The sequence below is a fragment of the Neopelma chrysocephalum genome, unplaced genomic scaffold (genome assembly GCF_003984885.1).
Source record: "Neopelma chrysocephalum unplaced genomic scaffold, ASM398488v2 Primary Assembly neopelma1_42, whole genome shotgun sequence".
NCBI classification, from domain to species: Eukaryota; Metazoa; Chordata; class Aves; order Passeriformes; family Pipridae; genus Neopelma; species Neopelma chrysocephalum.
Window position 1 is genome coordinate 3,282,713 of NW_020897700.1, and position 25,637 is coordinate 3,308,349.

The following is a 25,637-nucleotide window of genomic DNA, read 5'->3' on the forward strand; positions in this document are numbered from 1 at the left end:
ACAGTACAGAGAAAACATATTAGTATATAACTAATAAAAATAACTTCAATGGAAGGGAGTAGGAACTCAGAGCAGAAAACTCTCCTGGCCCATCCACTCATCTGAGTGGTAACTTCTACCAAGTGAAAGCACAGAAATGAAATGGCGGGGGAAACCTACATTTTGCTTTCCAGCTGTCTGTGTAATGAGAACTGCAGGTACTCAATACCACTGATCTTCACGTTAGCCACCTGCTTGAATAGGGATTATGCTTAACTAAATTCAGACTCTATTTTAAAGCATTTGCTTAAATTTCTCTTACATTCTTTTAAAGAAATTTTTATGAGATTAGTTTTCTTTAACTGAAAGCATTAAGCAGAATTACTACACTTTGCATCCAAACACACAGACCTGTAATACCTGATAGATAAAAATGGTAATACCAGTTTTTCTTCTTTTTCATTAAATCAATATAGAAGTCATATAACTCTGCTTCAAGCTCTTCTTTTGAAAGACCGATTTTAGTTCATCATTATGTTCTGCACAACGGTCCCAACATGGTTTAGCTGTGGAGCTGCCTAAGTATTCCACTGTCATTGCTGAAATTACTTACCATGATTCAAACACTTGAAATTTCCTATAAATTTTACATATTCATATGTAGGTTGCTCTTTTGGATCTATTGTTCCTCGCAGCATATGGCAACAGAATTCTAGCTGATTTTTTGCTGAGAAAAAAATAAACAAATTATTAGGCTACATGTTTGATGAAGCACATGGCCAACATGCAGTGGAAAGCAGGAATAATTAAGCAGCATACATATTGCGATACTGTAAGCGTTGTGATTACAACTGGCTACAGCCTCTGCCTTTAACCAGCATGACATTAACTAACCAAAATAAAAGGAGAACTCCTTTAGAACTCCTTTGTGCATGTAGGGCCTGAATGTTAATGACATAAAAAACCTCTCAGAACTAGAGGTATATTAAAGATGAAGATGCCCTAAACTTAAGTTCACTTAAGCATGTGCTTCCAAACCCCATTAGGCTGCTATGTTTTTATTCTTGCCAACTGCTACAACTGTCTTTATAGAAGCTCTATAAACAAGATGAACATTTCTAATACACGGGAAAGCCACAGAGTGAAATGCAATGCTGAAAATTCTAGTCTTAGGGAGGGGACACAAAATAGTGCTTCTGTTCTTCAGAGCTCTGAAGCATATGCTTCTGCTTAATTAACACTGGAAAAACTGATCACATATGAAACAAAGTAGATAATTTTTAACACAACTGCTATGCTGGTTTCATCGGGATACATAGCAGTTTACATGGTTCTGTGTTTTGGATTTGTGACTGAAATAGCGTTGATAACATAGGGATGTTTCAGTTACTGCTGAGCAGCACTTAGTGCAAAGGTCTTCTCTTTCTCACACCGCCCTGCTAGTGAGGAGGCTGGGGGTGCACAAGAAACTGGGAAGGCACACAGCCAGGAAAGATGACCTAAAGGATATCCCATACTATAAGACACAATGCTCAGCAATAAAAGTTGGGGAAAGGAAGAAGAGGGAGGCATTTGTACTAATGGCATTTGTCTTCCAAATTAACCATTACACATGATGGAGCCCTGCTTTCCTGAAGATGGCTGAACTGCCTAATAACATGAAGTAGCAAATTAATTCCTTATTCTGCTTTGCTTGTGCACACAGTTTTGCCTTAACCTGTTAATCTGTCTTTATGTCAACCCACAAGTTTGCTCACTTTTACCCTTTGCATATCCCACTGGGAGGAGTGAGCAAACAGCTGTGTGGGGCTGAGCTGCCCACAGGGGTTAACCCGAAATAACTACTTACATTTTAAGTATTCCGGTGTCAATGAATCACTTTCCAGCAGATGAGAAGACAATATTTTATAAATTTCTGAATGTTCCCCCTCTGGGATAAAATTAAATACACTCTGATCCACAAGATCAGACTAAAAGAAAAAGATTTAATAAGCATTAAACTAATGCAAGACATACAATGTCATGAAGCCTACTATTTTAATGCGAAACAATTCCACAGTTCATTACTGACTCAACAAAGCCACCTGCTGGAATACACATGAATATTTTGCAAGAAAAAAATCTCACTCTGTTTTGCCTTAAATTTACACTACAAACCATTTGTTGAAAACTACCATGAACACAGCAGATATACATACTCGTTAAAGAGCAATGGAGCTTGTATTAACCTCCCTGGGATGCAACAAGTTCAAGTAAAGGAGCATTTAAAGTACAAATTATAGGGTGTTGTTCCAGGGCACTGTAACATATGAGTGGCATCCAGTACTCTGAAATGATACCTTGGAACAAAAGACAATCCTCCATACTTTACACATATTATTATGTAACCAATAACTATATCCAATTGGAATTGATTTTATGAATACACTTGTGCTGGTTTTGGCTGGAATAGAGTTAATTTTCTTCATAGCAGCTGATATGGGGCTATGTTTTGGACCTGAGCTGGAAGCAGTACTGATAATTCAGGAGTGTTTTAGTTATTTCTGAGCAGCACTTAGAGAGAGCTAAGGTCTTTTCTGCTCCTAACCCCACCCCACCCACAAGGAGGCTGGGGGAGCACAAGGAGCTGGGAGGGGATACAGCCGGGACAGGTGACACAAACTAACCAAAGGGATATTCCAAACCATATGGCATCATGCCCAGCATGTAAAGCTGGTGGAAGAAGAAGGAAGGGAGAGAACATTCAGAATGACATTGTTTGTCGTCCTAAGTCACCATTATGCATGATGGATCCTACTCTTCTGGGGATGGTTGAACAGCTGCCTGCTCTGTGGGGAATGGTGAATTAATTCCTTGTTTTGTTTTGCTTGCATGCATGGCTTTTGCTTTACCTATAAAGCTGTCTTTATCTCAATCCACAAGTTTTCTCACTTTTACCCTCCAGCTGCCTCCCCCTGTTCTACTGAGGGATGATGAATCACCTACTGTGCAGGGAGGAGTTGCCAGTTACCATATTTTCTAATCAGTTCCACAACTATGTACTCAAAACTGGGAACAACAGGGATGAATGCAGCAAGACTGAACAACTGATTATATGCATAAGAGCATTGGGCTAAGTATCCAAAAAAGAGGGATCATAAAATTTATGTTTAGAGTACATAAATCACACCTAAAAGCAAAGAACAAATGTGCCTCTGAGAACTTGGCAAATTCTACTAGAAAAGCCAAAAAAATCACAATTACCTGCACATTTTTAAACATTGTCAGACTGTTATCATACATACCTTAGGGGAATTTATTTAATCTCTTATCACAGTAGGACAACTATCCTTTAACAATACATTGTATTTCTTATCTAGAAAAGAATTCAGTTTCACTCATCAATTCTTTGCAATTTTAAGAACTAATTTGTCTCACTTCAGAATAAGATTACTCAAAGGTAAGTTTCTAGAATGTTAAACTTACCAGTGAGCAATGCCACTGAGACTAAAATGAGTGAATGGATAAACCCCAAAGTATATACCTAACTTAAAAAACAGAACCAGCAGCAATGTATTTCTTATCAGAGTGCTTTGTCAAGGAAGAAGTAAAAAAGTAGTTTTAAAAAATTCCAATTATACAGATCTTTAGTAATATTCTTCTGATTCATGTAGAGGCTGTGTTAGGTGTGAACTCTAAAGGGTCTCCTGCAGTCAACTGTGTTACTTCAGTTACACTGAACATAAACTGATGCTAGTCTAGCATCATAATCCTGCCTAACAGAGAGCCGACTGCATTCCGCATTTCCAAAGAAAATGTTTAATACAGGAGACAGACCAGTAAGGAGTTGTGCTGAAATAAAAGCAGAAACATTAAAACAAAGCATACATCTATACTATAATGCCAAACCAGCCAATGATTAATTAGTACTCACCGCAGAACACCAATCATAGACAAACTGATATGTTACTGAAAGCAATTTGTACTTACTGGCAAATGTTCAAGTAAGGGAGTTATACTTTCAGACACATAGATTATATTTCCATCTGTCATAATTGCTAAAAAAAAACCATCAAGAGCCTGAAATTAAACATAACGGGCAGTTAAATAAAAAGAAATAGAATGTACTAAATACATTAAGCTATATTCAACACAGAAAATCATGTAGATCAATTTTAGTTTAGTTTATTATAGAAATGGCAATATCTTTCCCTTCTAAAAATTCTCAGTCTTGCTTTTACACTATGAGCATTACAATTCCAATACTGTTCTGTCATTAAATATTCTGTAATTTCAGAAGCAAGTACATCTATAGCTAGCCACCGTTTTCCCCCACTCCCACTCTGCCTGCTTGTTATTTTTAATTCCATCATCATTTTAAACCTCAGAAAACTCATAAAAATGAGCTAGAGACAAAAGCAAGAAGATGTGGATAAACTAAGAGAAGAACAAGTAAAAGAGCTGGCAAAATTAATGAATTTCGGTATTTAAAAATCTCAGTATCTCTCAATCTCAATGAAAGAAGCTTGTAGTAAGATTTTACTGAGACTTGACACCTGTGAGATACAGTTCTGACTGCCTTATCTTCTACTAAACTCAAACTTCTTTCCTCTGAACATAACATGTTTTAGTTGAACACTACCAAAAAAAGCCTGACAGAACTGTATTTCTAGATAAGAAATTTTAAAGCTCACATCTTCAAAAAAACTTCTTATATCAGAGGATTTTTTTTAAAATTTAAGTACAGAAAATCAGAACCTTTAACTTTTTATATCTGTGCATCAAAGAAAAGGTTTAATTACAGAATGATAATAAAGAAGTGTTTGTTCATTTACAATACTTTTTATCTAACTATTATTAATAATTGCTTATAAATGACTTAGGTTCATTTCCAAGGAAATGACAGCTTATACTGAAAGTTTATTTCTAGTATTTTTGCAACTATTCATGTAATCTTCTTCAGCAAAGTAATGCTTTCACACCAGTTTTGGAAAGCATAACAAGTAAAGAAATTAAACATTTATTGCTCACAAGTTACATGGATGTGTTGAGTCTTTTTCATAATTAGGATTTTAATTTATGTATAATAGATCTTTATTTATCTAGTACCTTCCTTATGTTGATAACTTAAAATATTCACTTAGACAGTAAACATGTTCATTTATGGACTTGCTCTGTTTTTATGTTTTATGTAATTGAACATGCAGTTAAAAGAAAATCTGATTTGATTTTCTGAAACACTGCGATTTTTTGAAACACCGCATACATAGGAATTTTGAGTGGTTATATTCATGAAAACAGATTGTTACAATTAAATGTGAAAATAAAAAGATGTGTCAACAAACTGAAAAATTCCATAATGGTATGACTCCTAGTGAGGAACTATTCTACTCCCAGAAAAACAGAAAAAATATACCTCTAACATTAACTGTGTGAACTCTTCATTACTAAGGAATGTCGGTTTCCAGTCCTGTCGAATTTCACTGGCATCTGATTGTGCAGTAATTTCTAAAATCAAACATATATATAGAGAGAGTATAAGGATTCATACTTCCAAAAGCCATTTTTTCCCACTAAGCTACATATACACAGTTAAGAAATAGTAGTAAGTTCTCCAGTTTCTTCTGTTGTTCATTCTTTACATATAGATGTTTTTCCTTAAGAAGAAAATAAATGTCTTTTCCACCATGTCGTAATTACATTTGTCTTCTCTTTCCTTCAACCAGTTTCTGCTACAGTCTTGCCAGACTTCAAGGTAATACTGATGTTAATTACAGTAAGTAATGGGTTTTTGATAATGGAAAAATACTCTTTCCTCCGAGACTACAATAAAACGTTTTATTAAGAACATTGTTTACAAAGATTTAGAAAGCTAAAATTCCTGAACAGTTTAGGCCATTCAAATGGCTAAACCTCAAATATCTTGGCCAATCCTTCTCATTCTAACCCTTGCACTAAGAACTGTCATTGTCCTTTCTCTTCTTCCTACTCTTTTCTGGTTACATTTAGGAAAGAGTAGGTTTTCAACAAAGATTGTTTAGAGCTGTATGACAGACTCCACTCTAGAATTCCATCTGTTACGTAGACATAGATGGATTTTGACATAGGTGACTTTTGAGCAGAGATTCCTGTAGGAGTTGAGAAATATATAATTAACTTCCCATACACAGGCAAGAGAAACAACGGCTGCTAAGCAAAACCTGACAGCAGGTTCTGAAACTGATGCTTCCTTATCAACTGATAACTGAAACTAGAAGAAGCAAGACCACACAGTGCTTCAGTCTGGATGAGTAACAAGGGCATCACAGAAGCACAACCTTGAACAAGCAATCAAGTATTCAGACAAATCAAAAGAACCAAACTTTGGTTTCTAAAGGACAAGTACAAAGACCATAAGCTAGAGTGTTAGTTTGGATGGCTCGAAGAGCCAGAAAACCTAGAACTGAGTTAAATATGCAAAGGGCTGGAACAGTTCATAATTTTGTTTCCCACACTGAAGGGAGAAAACTTTACAAAAGAGCTTGAGACTTAACTAAAAGAACAGTAAACAACAGCAACATCATGCAAGAAATTGGCTAAAAGAGGAAAGCTGCAATAAGATGTTAAAAAAGTATTAACAAATAAGACTTAGCAATTATCAGATCTCACAAAAGTTATAAATTGATCAGGCTTTTGCTATCAGTTTTGAAATGGTATCACAAAGCAGGAAGAGTGGGCTGGAAAATAAAAAAAACTAAGTATAATACCAAATATAATTTGTCAGCCAGAACAAAGATACTAAATACCGATGGGCAAGTCAAAGGACATGGAAATGAAAAGCTCTGCCACCAAAGTACAGGCAAAATTCAAGGAACTTAATGCATTCAGTCGACAGGACACAGATAATCTTCACTTTAGAACTGGAAAAGTCTGATTCATTGGTTCATTCTGGCCCTTATAACTATCCTACTTCAGAATGAAAAGAAATGGAAAAAAGAAGAAAAAAGTCATTCGGTCTTCTACAGTAGAACAGATCTATGCTAAATAAAAGTTGAAGTTCGTGCCTTTAACGAACCATTCTGAAATATCCTATCACAAGTACAGGTGTTCTTTTACATTTTCCATAATTAGAACAAGTACGATACTGGAAAACAGAGCCAAAGTAACACAGAAAGAACTTGTTTCACTTGGTAACTTCAGGGAAATGCTTAAAAATTCTGGCAGAACATTGCACTCAAAGATAAATGGCAATAAGATCACATTCCTGAGCTAGATATCAGACAGAGAAGCATAACCAAACTTGCACATTGAACTCCAGTCTTCCAAGTCCTGTATCTGAAGTAACTTTGCATCAGCACTGCAAACTCTCAAAACAGATTCCCAGCTGGGCCTAGATGTGTACCATTTATCAATGGGTTGTAGGAATATCAGTCTACCACTTGCAATTAGAAGCAGTTAAATTCTTTGGTATTTACCAATTTCCAAAAATTTCTTGTTTACAAATTCAGAGAAAGATCATTGGCAGTATTCACCAAGAAGAAGCTCCCAGTAATATAATTTCAGTGTGCTTAGCCTGCTGTATTTTCCCAGTGAGAAACAGAATCCACACTGGCCAATAACCAGCTCAGATAGTTCATCTGGAACTCTGGCCAGAGTACTAAGCTTGGCTGATGTGGAAATGGTCCAGAAAGAACCAGAAGCAATGCAGTTAATCAAAACCTGGTGGCTAAACACAGTAGGATTTCAACAGTAAACCAGCTACTCAGTGCTGAACAATTCATTTACTGCTAGGTCACTCTACTTTATTGTAACATATCCAAGCACCTCAGGAGGCAAAATATTATTCTGAACTTTGCCAGCATTTTGTCCAAAACATTTTAATGTAAACCAGTGCAGAGCAATGCCAGTAAGCACTGGCAGCCAGAGCTTTAGTGACCTTAATGTGGTATGTGCTATCACACAGAGCTGCACTCTATCACACCAAGTGAAGGACAAAAGTGCCATGCCCTAAAAGGCATCCATCTCCAGAGCTGCTTTTGGCCTCTTTATCCAACAAAATAAAAAATAATAATGAAAAAAATAATCTCAGAAAGCACTTTGAAGAAAAAAGTATGACTGGTGCTCCTGGCTGCCTGACACATGTGTTCAGTCTGAATTCTATAGTTTAATCTCAGGAATCATCAACACAAAATAAAGTGATTTTGAAATAACCAACTGTCACAAAGGCCTTAGAACCTAAAGAACTGACTTTTACAGAAAAGGAGCCTTCATGCTGCTTTTCTTTTTGTTACAAGACAAATTTATCTCAGAAAATTAAAACAATATAATCAATATTTAATTGGCAAAAAATCCCCAAACCTATAGTTCTCACAAAAATTATACTCCCCTCCCTTTTTATTTAAATGGTTATGTTCACAATTTTAATGGCAATATTCAGTACACATCTGGTGCTAGTGGAACCATAACACTAATGGAAGAGATATGCTAGAGCATGCAAAAACATTTCTCATACCTTAAATTGACACATATACTGTAGATAAATACATAACTATTAATCCACTTAATAGCTTTACTTATTTTATTTTATAATGTTATAGTTACTTCTTTTGACCCTACTGCTTTCTAGTTAACATGCATGCTCAGAAATTACCCAAGGAAATTGGTTAACTAGCAAAAGAGTTCATTTTCTTCAATTTTTCATCTTGTTTTTGGCAGTGTGAACCACAAGGTGCCATATTAAGAACAAGTGTAGGAGCAGGAACAGGACTTTTTTTATACACATAATATCTAACAGCCATAAATAAGTGTATGCTTGGTGGAAGAATTTTTTTTGTGACAAAAATAATGACCTGCAACAAACTTCAGCACAATATATCTGGGTATATCCGACCATCAACTGATGCAAACAACCAGAGGAACAAAACATAGCAAGGATGTTCAAAAATATTGATCATTTTGACATTTCACAAGACCTTTAAAGAACAACACACATACACTCACTAGCTTATACATCAGTGGGTATGTCTTGAAATTTACAGTTTCAAATAAAAAGCTGTAAGTATTTATAGATTTTCTGGGGTTTTTTTCCCAGATAAAAGGAAAAAAAGAAAATGCTCCTGGTCTGTACACCCACCACATTTCACTTTCTCTCATCAAACAACCTACTCAGGAACACTTGCTGGAGACCACAATGCCCTATTGCCTTACCATCTTTGTTTAAGCAGCCAGTTGTGCAGGCACCTGACATGAAGAGGGGGAGCATTAATTTCTCTTAGACTAGCTTTTTCAGTGATTTATCTTCTTTATGTAGAACTTAGAGAGACAAACCAACCGTTCAAACCAGGCTTATCTAAATATCAAAATAAGTATTTCCAACAGGTACTTCCAGAGAAATGGATGAGCAGTTTTCCTGTGAAGCAAAACTTTGACACTGGCACCAATGCCTGTCCAGAACAAAAAACTCTGAGGTAATTTCAAAAATAAATGCTTCTCTTTATGAAATGATTTCTTTGACAATTATCGGGAAAAAAAGCCAGTAGTGGCTTTTGCAAAGTATTAGCAAAAACACAGTTACATCTCTGCTACCTAAATTGTGATCTTAAGAATATCTTTCTTCAGGAACTCTCCACATTTTTTTGACAAATTCCTTAAAGGAGCTGCAAAATTATTAATATTTTATGTACTAATTGAATATAATTTAAAAATTTACAAATATTTTTTACTGTTACAAATAATTACCTTTGTGCTTCCGTAGAAAGTCAATGCTCTTCTGCAGCACAGTGGACTTATCCATTTTCCGAGCATTACCTGGAAGCATGGAACCCAGCTCTTTGATAAGTACATTAAACTGATCTCGACGTTTCTTTTCAGACTTGTTTCTAGACACTCTGAAAAACAAAACAGAAAATGTTTTATAACAACTACAAAACTTTCTTATATAAGAGCTGCATACTATTGCCAGGTTCCTGATGCAAACAGCCACTTAAGGATATCTGCTGTGGGAACTGTCACAAAAACACCTACTCCGTATCTCAGACACCATGGTTGAAGAATGGCTTTCTGCTCATGGAGGGGTGCAGCAAAGCTTTTGGAATAAAGCACCCTTTCACAAAACAGAAATAATTGAACCATGGTTAGAAATACACAATGTATCTGAAAAATAACAGTAAAAGAAATGCTGTTGAGTAATATGGTTATTTATAAAAGAATCACATTTTTATTTTTTTGGAATCACGCTGGTAGGTTAAAGCGTACAAGTATAGGACATTTCTTAGCTTTAAATAACGTAAAAACTTACCTTTTTGCTTTATCTTTGTCATCTTCTTCCACCAGCCCATCAAAAATGCTTCCATCATTTCTGAAAGAAGCAAAAAGAAATGAATGTTGGAGTGAAAATTCCCCTCCTTTGAAGTCCAATCACAATGAAAGGGGGAAGGGGAAGAGCTCATTATTCATTATCTCCACTACTTCAAGAAACCAAGGCACTGTTTTACTGTGATGTCTCACAACAATCATCCTCAATAACCTGAAGCTAAATCTGCTGTGTCCTGCTTGCAAGACCTTAAATTTCTGACACAACCCAAAGGATTTTCAGACTAATTCTAATGAGAACTTAAAGCCTCATTGCAAACACTTAATTGAACACAGCTTAATTTTTTTTTATCTTCTTGGTTATTTGCATTACCTTACCCTTTTGAAAATATGGGTGAGGACATATATAATTTATTTTTACTTATTAGCAACTTCTTTTCTAATTATTGAAAATATTTATAGCAAGAAAGTATATTTTTCTTAAATTCTGAAGTATTATTAGTGGAAGAGAGCTAAGGAATGTGCTATACTTCATCCACATATGTAATTTCATAAATATACAATTGATACCAATGTTAAAGAGTAGTTATTAATTATATTTGCTTCTTCAAACCAAGCATCACATAACTTTTCCTCAGCTTGATAACTGTCTACCTACTGCTAAAGAGGTGTTAAAATATCAAGCTAAGGTGTTTTTCCTTGAAGATGCCTCAGTAGCCTTCATCCAACAACTTTGCCTCATTTCCTTTTGCTTTGAAAGTCAAGCAAAAGTTTGAAAACTGTCTGTTTTCCAAAACTGGTGTATAATGGACTTTCACATTTTATTTCTCTAATTTATTCTGCCTGCTTTCAGTCTATTTAGTGCTGTCCACACTGACCTCTGTGTCTATCCTTAAATTTCTCATCCTAATGTTTCCTTCCCTTAAGGCAAGTAAACTTCTTTCTAGAAAGCTTACCTCATTTCTCCAATTGATAAATCATCAGGCAATTGTACTGTACATTATGACAAGCAGTGATGTTAGGAAGTAGTTATTTTGTATGCTACTACATAAACATCAAGTTTTTAAAAGCAATTCATGTTTTCAAAAGGCTGAAGTTTCAGTGAGACGGCACAAAACTTCACTAAAAGAAGCATTTTAAAACTTTTACCCTTTGCTTTTATTTTTCTTCATTTTAATCATGTTTAACCTGCCATAAATTTGATGCAAGTTTCATTTCCTGAAGTCTTAAAAATGGTAATATTGAGAGAATATTAAGGACAGTTGTTCACCTGAGCTGCTAAGTCCAGCTCAAGAAATCAAGTAGAAAACATGCCTCAGCTATTACTTTTCCCTTGAAATAGGTTAGCAGGTCATTTTACTGTCATCTACAGCAACACTAATCATTTAAATGTATTTGCTTTCCTTAATCAAATTCTGAAGTACTAAAAAATTAAAATTCAAGTAAACATTAAAAATCAGCTCAACTTGCAGGATGTTGTTCCATGGCTGAAAATAAGTAAAGCATTTTAAGATTAACCTCAAACAATTGAAATCACTATTTCCAATTCTAACAACTACCAAACTTTGTCAAAAATAGTCAAAACCTCACTCCTTCATTTTTTCATAAATTAGCATTTTAACACATTAACCAGAAGAAAAAGCCTATTAAAGAAAGCATTGAACAGTAATTCTCCCAAAACTCTCTGCCTCTATTAACATACCTGTCTGCAATGGAGCTCATTTTATGGGTGCTTATGGTAAAAAACATAACACATCACACTTTAGTCTTGTGGTAGACATTTGTACGTCTGCCTATAAGAGAAGAAAAAATATCAAAATGTGACGGGGGAACCAATATGTTCTTCATTACAGCACACCGAGGCTTTCATTTGCTCTATAAGCTGCTCTTAATCTTCCCTTCTTCCAGCCTTCTCGAATGCAGTCTCCATTACCATCATAACCATCATCTTACATGACAATGTTCAAGAGAACATTATTAAGTGCCACAATAAATACGTTTGGACTAAACCAATGCAAAACTTTTTATGACTCTGAATTCAGATATAGCTTTTCATTTTTATTTTAACCTTTACCTAAAAGACCCTCATAATTTTGAAGGCTGAACGGATGTGAAATACACTTAGTAATACATTCTATTTAGAAACTGTGCAAACAGAAAAGCATTTGGGACACAGTATTTTAGAGCTATAATTTATCTCTCACTGTATTTTTTTTCTTGAGCACATTGTTATAATAGACATGTGAAATTATAACAATAAGATACTGATTAGAATGTGATCGCCATACTGTGAGACCATTTCTTAAAGCATCTTATTCATTACAGAGTTTCAAGCAGGAAGTTTTTGGTTTTCCAGATGTGTATATGATTTTGAATAAAAAATGTGAATGAAATATTAATATTAAGAGAATGGATAAAAAATTAAAATAAGTATTTAATTTAAAAAGTTCCTACTTTTAGGTACTCAAAATTTACCAATTTGCATGGGTTATGAAAAGGCTAAAGTCAAACATAAATCAATACAATTAAACCTTTTTCTTTCATATGGAAAAGTCAGTTGTCAGAGGCTGCTCAAATAGAGCAGAAAGATTATAACATTAGTAATGATTAGGGAACAACTGTGTGCAGCAATTTGTATATGAGCTGAACTTGTGGATTTTCAGGAATTTTTAGTAGGCTACAAACTTACTAGTAAAAAGGCACTGCATTTATTTCAAAGGAGATGATTTTAGTCTTTTAGTGATTCATAGTTCTGAGAAGAAAGGATATGTTTGTTTCTGAGAGTACCAAACCCAATGGAACTTTCAGTGCTAATATCACAAGAAATATGGCAGCAACTGCATGATAGGGAAACTGAGGAAGAAAGTTTATGATTCAACCAAACTGTCTCCGTGTCTACGACAGCCACATACTGTGCAGATTTGTTTCACAAGACTAGTATTTTTCCCCACAAAGTTTCAAAACTGTGTGCACCAGGAAAGTAAATGGGAGAGCTGTGCTGCAGCACAATCCCTTTCAAGGCATATCGCATGGTGTGCTGGCGTTTTTGCCCAAATACCCCACTTCTACAATTAGTATGCCCAACTTTGTCTTGCCTTTACTCTCCAAAATCCAGTGCTGTGAAGACACACTGGTAGCAAAGCATTTCTTCATTCCAATTCTTCAAAATAACAACTGCATCAGCCATACTGACAAATCAAATTAGTTGACCAAGTAATGGAGTTGCACCATTTGAAAACCACACAGAAGTGGCACTAGGAAAGTAAATTATGAAGAAGTGTTTGTTTGAATTTTCATCAGAAGCATACAATGACAGGTTGCTCAGCAGTAAAAACCAACTACCGTGACTGGCAGAAAATTAAGTTTAAAATCAAGATAAAAACTATGAACTTGTTTTCTTTTAGCTTACATAGTAAACACTACTACAGCTATGCACTAATTACACTTTTAGCCCTGTGTTAATTTTTATACAAAACTGGTACCTAAAATCATAGAAGTCAAGAGTAATACGAAATTCTGTAGGACAAATGATATACTTTCCTTAATCTGCCTAAGAAAAATACCAGTACAGCTAAATACAGAAAACTTTCATCTATGACATAACAGACATCATCATTATGTAGAGTTAGAATTTAAAAGTCAGCATTTTCCCTTTAACAGAGCACTCAACTTCTAGAATTTGACAAAATCATTAATTTGTTACAGTAGATGGATCCTACATCAGAACTGGCAACTTAGATCAGGTATCCAAGACAAACAGTAAAAAGTACTGAAAGACTACAGGAAATGCACCTGTAGCACATTTGTTTCTCATTATTCAAGGTCTGACCTTCTGTCTTTGCATTGAAATTTGTAAGAGCCTGAACAGTCTCAGTGCTTATATATGCCGATGTATAAGTATGCAGAGATAATTCCAACAAAACCAGTCAAGCTGAAAGTAAACACTAGATAAAAGGCCATGTCTACTTCTAAAGTTCAAAGTAAGTTGTGTTCTGGAGAACAAAAGACACTACTTAACATTGCTACTCAGTCCTTCAGTGTTGATAACTGAAAGCCACAGGAACCTTATTAATTATAAAACCACAATTTTACCTTTTACACTTTGGGACTTGTTAAAGTGTGAGGTTTAGGGATGAAACTTGGTTCCTATGAAGAACAATGTGGAGTTCGATGTATCCTCTTCCGCAGAAATTAAATTCTGAACTGTTAAAAATAACAAAGGAGAGCTTCAAAGTCAATGTTTTAAAATTATCACTTTTTCATTTTTAAAAAAGACAAGTAATTGCTTTAGTAAGATCAATACATAAATGTGATATTCTGTTTATTAAAAGTATCTCAAGTATTTCACCATCTGAATTGACTTTGCTTTAAAGTTCTTCCTGATAAGCAAGATATTCTGACACAGTTTCATCTCAGCTTTAAGCTATCACTTTATGCCTAATTTTAGTCTTGATGTCCTTTTCACTTCTGAATTTGGTATCACCCATACCATCTACATCTTCACTTCCACTTGCTACCTTCAAAGTATATCTTTATACATTATTTAAACACCTTTTCGCTGAAGCTCTTATTAGGGCCTCTTCTGGCTTTCTCAGCTACATCTTCTCCTCTCCAAGTCTCCAAAATTGTCACTCTCAGGACTCCAGAATCTGTAGAATGCTACTGCTGACAACTAGCAAAGTTGCTCAGCTGCATTATTGCTACTCCCTCAAACACAGACATTAACTCTTTTCTTTCAAAACCCACTCGAAAATCAATTCCAAGAATGTATCCCAAACTTACTTCACAAATACACTTCTTCCACACAAAAACTCAGCACCAACACAAGCCATCGCCTACTTCCAGTCTCTTTATACCACTACATTTCATTTATAGTTACTTCCCTTGAATCATGCTACTTCCCACATTTTTAAGCTACATGAAATCAGGGGTTTTTTTCTCTCATCTTTATCCTGTTTCTATCTGCCTTGCTTACTCATCTTAAAATAAAACAAATTCACTATACAACGTACTTGTTCCACTTCTGAAAAATTTTATTTTAAAGCATATTTAATTCTAAATTCTCCTAAATTCCTAAAAAGGAAGCTGGGATCTAAAAACCAAGGTTATGCTACTCTTAAATTCATTGATGACTTTCATGGAAAACTGAATTACCACTTATTTGATTTGAAAAGTTAAATTTCTTCTTCTCCTGCACCTAACAGAGGCTCTTAAGTGGTTAAAATACAGATGGAAATATTAACATAGGAAGTCAAAAGCACAGCAGAACAATCTGTCAACAGGAGAAAAACAATTACAGCATGATTCAATGAAGCCACCCGTTCTTGTCTGGCCAAATAACCTGCTGGCCCATTGACCTACTTTTTTAGGTGCTTACAGCCTCCTCTCCTATTCTGTTTTGCTCCGTTTGACAAGTGCAAACATTAATATGACAAAGAGTCCCATGGGAGTCTGCAATATGAAACCCGTGTTTTTAAACTGCTTGGAGTAGAACAACTCTGACAACTCTCACCCTGCTCCTAATAGAGTTTTAATACGGAAAATTTTGGATCTTGTCTCTGCAGTATGTAGAGGTGTATATTTTTAAAATCAAAATTAAACATTTAATATAAACACCACAGAACTTAAGCATAGATCCACATTTGATAATGTCTAAAAAAGGAAGCTTTTACAGATATTTCAAAAAGGGATTTTAAGATGAGGAGGAAAGGAATATGTTTATGTCATAAATGAACATAAGCAAGCTTAAACCAGACCAAAAGAGAAGCTAATCACAGTGGAAAAGCTTCTGTAGCCAAAACCAGACAGATCTCTAACTCAGTAGAAATGGCATGCGTGTGAAAGCCAGCAGAAAGGTTAAGACGCCTACACGCCAGCACTGGCAGTCACAAGTGTTCAAAGGTCACAGTTCTGTCTCCACAACCCAAAAGGTTTTTTTAAAAAAATTAATTATGTGTATTTGTCTCTTGATACTGTGTCTTTTGTACACATTCAGTGCATGTTTTCAAACTTTTCTGCAACCAAGAAGGCTAGAAACTTACCATCTTAAAGGAAGCTGAGGTCCTCAGTCAAAAATCTTAGCTGCTGCCATGGATATTCAAACTATTACTACACAACATTGCTCAATCTGTAGCAAAATCACAAAAAATAGCAATACTGCAACTTCTGCACTATGCTGACTTATCACTCACGGAGAGGCAATAAGTTACTGGTGCCAAGCCATTGCTTGGCCAAAGAAAAAAGGTTCTGAGTAAGTTATAGGGTAAAAAGTCATAATCCAACCTAAGGTAATAGTGAAAAGTTCACACCATCCAATAAAAAATTCCAGTATCTTCTGTCTAATTTTATTGTCAATACTGACATGCACGTTGGTGAAATTAAATCTTGGAAAGAAATTAAAAGATTGAACAAACCATGAAATTACAGTACAGTCTTGCTTATAACAGATGTTCTGTTAGGACTGGACTGAAATATGGATGGGACAATGATCAATGCATTTCCTATACTTAATTTTGTATACAGCCAGCAACTGAAACCCCTATGTCACCAGCACTCCACCTCAATGGTAACACTGCTAAATATTTTTAAGGAAGAATCAGTATTGTCCTTATACTGTAAAAAATATTTGTATACAAAAGTCTTGATTTATATGAAGATTTATATCAAGATTTATATAAGTAATACTTACATGACTTTGCAGATTACAGCCCTCAGAATTAATGCAAGATAGTTGGTATTATTAAGACAAATAATTTCACATAGTGAATATCAGAGAAAAAATATATGAAACAACAGTTTTCCAACACTACAGTTTCTTCAAACAGAAATAGATCAACTTCTTTAATATAACCTGATCTCTGTGCCATAATTCTATTTTGTCAGGGGAACAAATTAGTTATTATAATCATTGAGGATTAGCTTTAGAGAAGATCTTGTTTAAAGAATCAAAATCACAGCATACCAGTCTATGCTTCCACAGCACCTGATGCCCCGCAGAGCTCTAACAGTAGTAACACACCAGGATAAGAAAGACCAAAAGCAGAAACATCACACTGATCAAACAGCTGAGCCAAAGCCTGATTCCCGATGTAAACACAGCATCAAAAGTCCTGTTCATTATAGAGATTCTGAGGATAATTATAAACCTTCTTAATACTCCTTTCCACGAGCTTCTGATAATTTGGATTATGAACTTCTGGGGTTTTACTCTACTAGGACATTATACCACAATTAGGGCAAGCACAGACGCAGCTGTTATCTCATACCCAGAATAGTACATCACTATCCCTCATATTTTCCATTTTGGTCTTTCCTTCATTGGTTTATCTCCAGCCCAGCCATTCTTCCCTTCAGCTTTTTCTTTCTTGGAGGTGGGATAGAGGGGAGGAGAAGGGGAAAAATCTGCTCTGGTTTAGTTCCTTTCCAGTAACCATAGACTTTTGTAGAGAGCAAGAAATCTTTAGACAGGTAAACCATAACCTGCTCTCTAATCATATATAGTTTGGTCTAACAGAACAAGCTAGCAGGTTTCAAGATACTTGCTCCTTTACTTGCAATGGCATATATACCAACAGAAAGCAAATTAGGGTAATGACTGATTAATCCTTTCTTGCTAATCAAAGGCTATCTGTGAAAATACTATGTTTTTAAAATTGACGTCTCCTTTTTTACGTAAAAAAAAAAAAAAGCAAACCAAAGAAAAATATCAGAAGATAGGGCTGAAAGGAACTTCAAGAATTCAGGAATTTCTTCAAACTTTGCAGCTGAACAGGTTATTCTAGCAGCTGGGAATAGTCATATATTGCAATCTCTCCTCTACCACGTCAACAAATGAGTTTTTGGTCAGTACTTGTGCTGCAGATGACAAATCCCAGAAACGTCATTTTCTATAGATAAACACACTATAACAGCAGGTGTACATCTGCTGCTGCTTCACAGGAAAACAGAGGAGAGAGCTGCTTCCACCACAGATGGATCCCAGATGGTTTTTAATAGGAAAATTTGTGAGTGGCCATGAGTAGTTTGCTCTGGCATAACAGCTTGCTTAGGTTCATCACCTTTGTAGGGAGTAGACAAGGACACACCTGCGTGCAACACAATGAAGAAAGGTCAGTAAGACAAAAGACTGGTGGTGTAGGTTACCATTACCAGAACAACTGATCCAGTCTCAAGTCTGTTCCTGACAAGAATGAAAAGCCTTTTAAGAGGCTGTTGCAGTAGTGGTCAGAGATATCACAGACTTACTTGAGTAAATGACATTGGAAAGAGTGCATACTATTTGCCCACAGACCTATTTGTACACAGTCCAAACAGCAGCTAGAAAAGTCTACAGATCACCATGAGTGGCAGAAAATGTAGAAATCACAGAGGTAAAAAGATGTTAAGTTCTTAGAAATGGTCACACAAATGTATCCTTGTCTACTCCCTGCAAAGGTAACGGACCTAAGCAAGCTGCTCAGACAAGTCTGGTCAAAATCACTGCAAATAATATCTTCATAGAAACATGGATTATGAGGATTATAGGAAAAAGCAATTCTGTCCTGTATGCTTCATGTATTAGACTGTCCTACCATCAGGAGAAAGCTTTACTCTGTGATTTGGGACTGAACACAGTTTGCAACTTTCATCTATCTCCCAGTTAAAGAAAACACCCCTGCCTACCATTCCTCTGTTCCAGATCATTTGGGCTGATCTCTGCTTGACCAGTTGTTCTGCTGCCACTCTTCCACCCTTCTCTGGAGTGCGCATCTCCTTCCCCTTGCTCATCACAGAGATGGGCCCACAGCTCCCCTGATACAGTGCGGCTCTCTCATCTTGGTTCAGACTGCAGTGAAGATTCATGCAAGAAAGCTGTAAGAAGCCTCAGACTCTTCACCGGGGCTACCGTGATGACACACTGGTACAGTTTGCAGTCCTGAGGCATATGAGTTAGGCGAGGAGTAAAGTTAGGCCTCTGAACTTTAGGAAAGCTCTTCAAGGAGCTAGTCAATACGACCCCCTTGGAAACTGCCTTCACGAACAAGGGAGTGGAACAGAGCTGGCAGATCTGTATGGGTGTCCACAGAGCACAAGAGATAGCGGTCCCTAGGCATAAGAAATCAGACAAGGAAGGCAAGAGACCAGCAAGGCTCAGTAAGGAACTGCTGGTCAAACTAAAGGGCAAGATGCACATGCACAGGCAGAGGAAACAAGGACATGTATCCTGAGAAGAGTATAGGGACACAGTCTGATTGTGTAGGGATGGGGTGGGGAAGGTCACGGCAAAGTTGGAGCACTTGGCAAGTGATGCAAAGAATAACAAGAACATCTACAGATGTATTAATGAGAAAAGGAAAGCCAAAGAAGGTGTACCCCTCCCAGTAAACAAGACCCCGTTAGCTCTGGTCACATATCGAAGCAGATTTCTGAAACAATGTGTTTAAAAGAGTCCACATATCACACAGTTTTAATAAGAAAAAATAATAAAGATTGTATTTAAAAAGTGTGCCTCCATGTACCTTTGATAATTGGCTCAGCTAAGGAAGGAATAGTACTCTTATACAAAGAGGAGCAGGAACCTCTTAACTACATCAGCCACTGCTGGATCTGTAACAGGGAACCATGGCTTAGATTTAAGAATAAGCATTGTGTTTGCACATGTAAAATACAATACGTAGCTCATAATCAAGTCTGGCTTAAAAATACATCTACTGCCTCTTTAAATGGTGCTCAACACAAAACAAGTACTTCACAACAGGTGTTTAGGTCAAGAAAAGCTAATCACTAACCTGTTAGTGTTACAATTCAAAACTGAAAACCTTCACCTCTATGTAAATCTCCGTTTTCTTTAATGACATTCTGGGAAGACACAACCTACAGTCAGCCAGCTCAAGAGCAGATCCTATATTAATGCTCACTGTGCTCAGGAAAGAAGTGCAATAGACGGTGTAGAATCTGTAGAGTCTGCTATTCTCTCTCACAGGAGACATCTAAACTCGGTACCTTTTACAATGAACAAATAAAACCCCAGCTTTCTCATTCCAGCCTCTTAAATGGAACTGAGAAGGAAGACAGTTGACAAGTTTTTTTCTGAAATTCAAAAGGAGAAAAAATACCACATACACACAGACTCAAAAGTTTAAATTCCCATTGAATATTATAATTATCCCCTAAAATTATCTACTACACACAAATCACTTATTTTCTACAGAATAAAGCTACCAGAGAATAAGAAAAAATATCTTCACTTAACGATTTATCAATATTAACTGAAATTTAAAGAAAAAGATTCAAAATAGGGTACCAAGATATCTATCCTGGACTTAACACCACTTTGAAATTATTCATCCGATTAAAATGTGCATATTTATGAAACTGAGCATTAGCAATTTTAGGTTTTTTGTCTCAGATACAGATGGTAGTTTAAACAACAATTTTTCTACAGTGGTTTGTCACATTTTCATAGAGCATAAATATTACTAAAAATACTAATAAATCCAACCAGAGAGGAAAAATTTATTAAACCCTTTATTACTACACTGAAAATAGACACAAAAATTCACAATGAAATGAGACAGATCAAAGAGTTAAGCATTGTTTTTCCTCTACCCCAATGATAAGAGGAAAGAATGACTAGATACAGAAAGTAAACTAATTTTTGAAAACTGTCCTGGAGAAAATCCATTATCAAATTTAACAGACATAATTAATACAAATTCAAAGCAAGATAGCACCAAGGAAATTCTTCTTCCATTCCATGCAAAATTTCTGTTTGGTGTTGATATAAATGCAATTTAAATTTAGAAAATGAGACTTTACAATTATTATTACTGCAAGAACACTCAGCTATCTATCTCAATTAATCTTGCAGAAAAACATGAACCTACATGTTAGGTGAGCACTTCAACTGCCAGACCTTCAGTATGCATAGGTATCTTGTGAAGTGGGAAAGGTAGGTAAAAAGCAGATTTTGAAATTCACACAAATGAGTCTTTCCAAAATTCTATCCTAGACCAGAAAAAAAACACTGAGGTCCTTCTCAGTCATCTTTTCTCAAGGCTGAACAGGCCCAGCGCCCTCAGCCTTTCCATGTAAGAGGAAGAGATGAGGGATGCTCCAGTCCCCTAATCATCTTTGTTGCCCTCTGCTGGACCTGCTCCAAGAGCTCCATGTCTCTCTTGCCCTGAGGAGCCCAAAACTGGACATAACACTCCAGATGTGGCCTCACCAAGGCTGAGTAGAGGGGCAATGCTCAACCTGCTGGCAATGTTCTTCCTAATGTACCCCATTGGATAGCATTGGCTTTCTTGGCCACCAGGGTCACTGCTGCCTCATGGACAGGTTGTTGTCCACCAGGACCCCCAGGTCCTTCTCCACAGAGCTGCTTTCCAGCATGTCAGTCCCCAGTCTGTACTGGTGCATGGGGTTATCCTTTCCCAGGTGCAAGACCCTGCATTTGCCTTGGTTGACTTTCAGATGGTTTTCTGCCCATCTCTCCAACTGTCAAGGTCCTTCTGAAGGGCTGCACAGCCCTCTGGGGTATCGGTCACTCCTTCTTGCTTTGTGTCATCAGCAAATTTGCTGAGAAGGCATCTGCCCCTTCATCCAAGTCACTGATGGATGGGCCCGGTATGAAACCTTGGGGGACACCACTAGTGACAGGCCTCCAACTAGACCCCGTGTCACTGATAACAACTCTCTGGGATCTGCCGTTCAGCCAGTTCTCAATCCACCTCACTGTCCACTCATCCTGCCCACACTTCCTGAGAGACCGTGTCGAAAGCCTTGCTGAAGTCGAGGGAGACAATATCCACTGCTCTCCCCTTATCCATATAGGTAGGTGTTTGAACTTAAAAGGCAATCCGGTTGGTCAAGCATGATTTACTTTTAGCACCCATGCTCCCGATCACCTTCTTGTCATCCATGTGAATAGAGATGGCCTCCAGAATGAGATGCTCCAGTACCTTTCCAGGGATTGTGGTGAGGCTCAACTGGCCAGTAGTTCCCCAGCTCCTCCTTCTTGACCTTTTTGAAAACCACGGTGACATTTGCTTTCTTACAGTCCTCAGGCACCTCTCCTGATCACTCTGATCTCTCAAAGATGATCATAAACAGCCTCAGCTATGGTGTCCTCCAGCTCTCTCAGCACTCGTGGATGCATCCCATCAGGACCCTTGGACTTGTGGATGTCAGGTTTACCTAGGTGTTCTCTAACTCAATTCTCCTTGACCAAGAGAAAGTCTTCCTTCCAACATTCCTATATCCTGGTCTCCTGAATCAGAGGTTTCAGCGGGCTGGTCTTGTCAGCAAAGACCAATGCAAAGAAGGCATTCATAGTCTCCACCTTCTCTGCATCCTCTGTTACCAGGGTCCCCCTTCCATTTAATAATGGGCACTCATTATCCTACGATCTTCTTTTGCTCTTCATGTATTTAAAGAAGTCCTTGTTGTTGTCCTTGATATCCTTGATCAGATTTAATTCCAGCTGGGCCTTGGCCTTCCTTGTCTCATTTCTACTTCGACAACCTCTCTAGATTGACTCCAAGTGGCCTGACCCTGCTTCCATCTCCTGTGTATTTCCAGCTTATACTTGAATAATGAAAGGAGCTTTTTTTTCATTCATGCAGGTCTCTTGCCCCCTTCGCCCAATATCTTGCTCACTGGGATGCATCATTCTTGAGCCTTGAGGAAGTCATGCTTGAATATCAACAAGCTCTCTTGGACCCCTGTTCTTACAGGATTCTTTCAAGAAGATCCCTGAAGAGGCAAAAGTTAGCTTTCCTGAAGCCCGTGGTTGTAATCCTACTTGCTGCCTTACTTTGTCCTCACCCTTTACAGCCTATATAGGATATAGTTTATGAGATTTAAATCAATTTTTCTTGATTTATAATTCACCTTACCTTTTAAGGAACAACCAATTATTTTATATCATCAACTTATTCCTTTAAGATACCATTATCTAGCACATCCAGAAACATCTTATATTTGTAAGCATACTTATATTTGTAAGCACTTTTAACAAACTCCTTGGTCAGGCCAAAAGTTTTTGTAATGTTACCCTTTGATCATTACTCTGACCACTCATTTCCACATCCATAATAAATTCCCCCTCTTCTTCTAGCATTAGTATCTGTGACCAGCCAACATAGCCTAACATTGATCCAGCCCAAAACTAACTCAAATGTTGTTTCATTCAGCTAAATCAACTACATTTGTTTCATTATATGGCTGCTCAAAAGCTATTTTGGCACAGGGGAAGGGGAAGCAGTGAATCACCAGATTAGATATCTTTTGGCAACAGTGCCATTTCATGCTGACCTATACTATGTGTCAAATTACCACCAGCAAACAAAATCAGGAAAAATGAGATTCAAATTTGTGCTCAAAAAAATGAGCATTGTAGCTACTACTTGAGAAGTCTGCTTCATAATTAAATGAAACATCTTTACTCTCCCATGCACTGCTGCATCTCATGTGGCAATCCATGACAAATTAAAATTCTGGACATAATGGGGTTTATTTTTACACACCGATCCAGACTCACAGATCAGCCTCTGGAAATGAAAACAAATCCAGAACTCAGAGTCAATGGGAATCTCAAGCAAAATGTAAAGCACAGGAGTGTATATACCTGATGCGTTGCTCAGTTATCAACTTATCTACCAAACAGCTTGTTAATTAGCAGGAACTGGGACTGGGTTTAGGATGATACTCAGTACAGATACTAGGTAATTTAGGTATTCACTTAAATTAATAATATGAAAATAAGAAAATTGGATGAATGATTTATACCAACAGCAGCTATTTGTAACACTTAGAATTGTACAGGTGTACCAAATGGACATATTTTTTAAAAAATTAGGATACTTGCTAACAGCAACACTCAAAAACAAATGACAGGTGTTTCAAAAAGCTAATATTTGACCTGAAAATTATCTCTCATGTAGAAATGCATATATGTAAATAAAACACTTTTAAAATACTAAATGCTAGTCATCCTTTTATTTTCTCCAAGTTGATTGCACAATTCTTGATTTGTGCAGCTGTGGAAGTGCTTCTGATGCCTCAATTTCCCAGCATGGGTGACTCATGCACAACTAAATTATTCTGTAAGGCTTTTGTGAAGAGTGGACTGTTTGTGTGCCTGAAGAATGGAGTAGGCAGTGCACTTCACTGAAAGTGTCTTCAAAAAGAAAGAAGTGAGACTTCTTCAAATTTCCATAAAATGAGAGAGTAGGAAAATTTTAAGCTACAACACTGAAGTGCAGCCCAAGTAAAAAAATTACCAAACAAGCAGCTCTTCCTCCCTACCTCCACTCATCACTTTCCCCAGAAATCCTGTACATCATTTTTGAAGCCACAAAGTAATAACAACAGAAAAAAATAATGAGGTAGCTGAAAAAAGAACAAAACAAAACAAGGGAAACACTAGGGAATGGTGATTTCAGTGTATTCCCACTCTAAAAGAGCAGGTTCAGGATCACTTGATGAAACTGAATAGCCACAAGTCTGTGGGATGTGATGAGATACATTCCAGGGTCCTGAGGGGACTGGTTGATGTTGCTGCCCTGTCACTCCCCGTCATATCTGAAAAGTCATGGTGGTCAGGCGAAAACCTGGTGGACTGGGAAAACAGAAACGCAGCTCCTGTTTTTAAAAAAATGGAGAAAGGAAGATCCAGGGAACCACAGGCCAGCGAGCCTCACCTCTGTGCCTGGGGAAGATCATGGAAGCAATTTTAAGGCATATAAAACACAAGCAGGTGATCAGAGACAGCCAGCACAGCCATACTAAGGGCATATCATGCCTGACCAATCTGGTGGCCTTCTATGATGGACTGACAGCAACGGCTGACAAGGTAAGACTGACCAATGTCATTATCTTTTTCCATGGTCCCACACAACATCCTTTTCTCCAAATTGGAGACACAGGTCTGAATGGTGAACTATTAGATGGATATTAGATGGAACTGGCTGGATGGACGCAGCCAGAGAGTTATGGTCCATGGTTCTATGTCCAGGTGGAGGCCAGTGACAAGTGGTGTCCCTCAGGGCTCTGTCTTTGGACCAGTGCTCTTTATCAACGACACAGAAGTGAGATCCAGTGCACCCTCAGCAAGTTTGCAGGCAATGTGAAGTAAGCGGTGCAGGTGACACAACAGAAGGAAAGGATGCCATTCGGGGGACCTGGACAAACTTGTGAAGTGCACTCATGTGAACCTCGTGAAGTTCAACAAGTGCAAGGTGCTGCACCTGGGTTGAGGCAAACACCAGCATCAGTATAGGCTGGGGAATGAGCAGATCGAGAGCAGTCCTGCCAAAAAAGTCTCAGGGTGCTGGTAGATAAAAAGTTGCACATGAGCCTACAGTATGTGTCTGCAGCCCAGTAAGCCAATTGTACCCTAGGCTGCA

General features: G+C 37.1%; 1 protein-coding gene across 6 annotated transcripts in view; it reads right to left on the minus strand.

Annotated features, from left to right (window-relative positions):
* The window catches only part of CLOCK (clock circadian regulator), a 67,359-nt gene that overhangs the window by 21,974 nt on the left and 19,748 nt on the right, over positions 1 to 25,637 (minus strand). For 5 of the 6 annotated variants that reach the window (XM_027676407.1, XM_027676409.1, XM_027676408.1 and 2 more), the window contains 8 exons: positions 14,341 to 14,451; positions 11,951 to 12,041; positions 10,235 to 10,294; positions 9,676 to 9,824; positions 5,375 to 5,466; positions 3,949 to 4,038; positions 1,829 to 1,949; positions 593 to 706 (listed from right to left, as the gene is read on the minus strand). In XM_027676407.1, the coding sequence (XP_027532208.1) occupies positions 593 to 706; positions 1,829 to 1,949; positions 3,949 to 4,038; positions 5,375 to 5,466; positions 9,676 to 9,824; positions 10,235 to 10,294; positions 11,951 to 11,997 (673 nt within the window). In that variant the 5' untranslated portion in view covers positions 11,998 to 12,041; positions 14,341 to 14,451. Of the gene's footprint in view, positions 1 to 592; positions 707 to 1,828; positions 1,950 to 3,948; positions 4,039 to 5,374; positions 5,467 to 9,675; positions 9,825 to 10,234; positions 10,295 to 11,950; positions 12,042 to 14,340; positions 14,452 to 25,637 lie in introns of those variants that run through there. The other variant, XM_027676411.1, reaches the window with a different exon arrangement.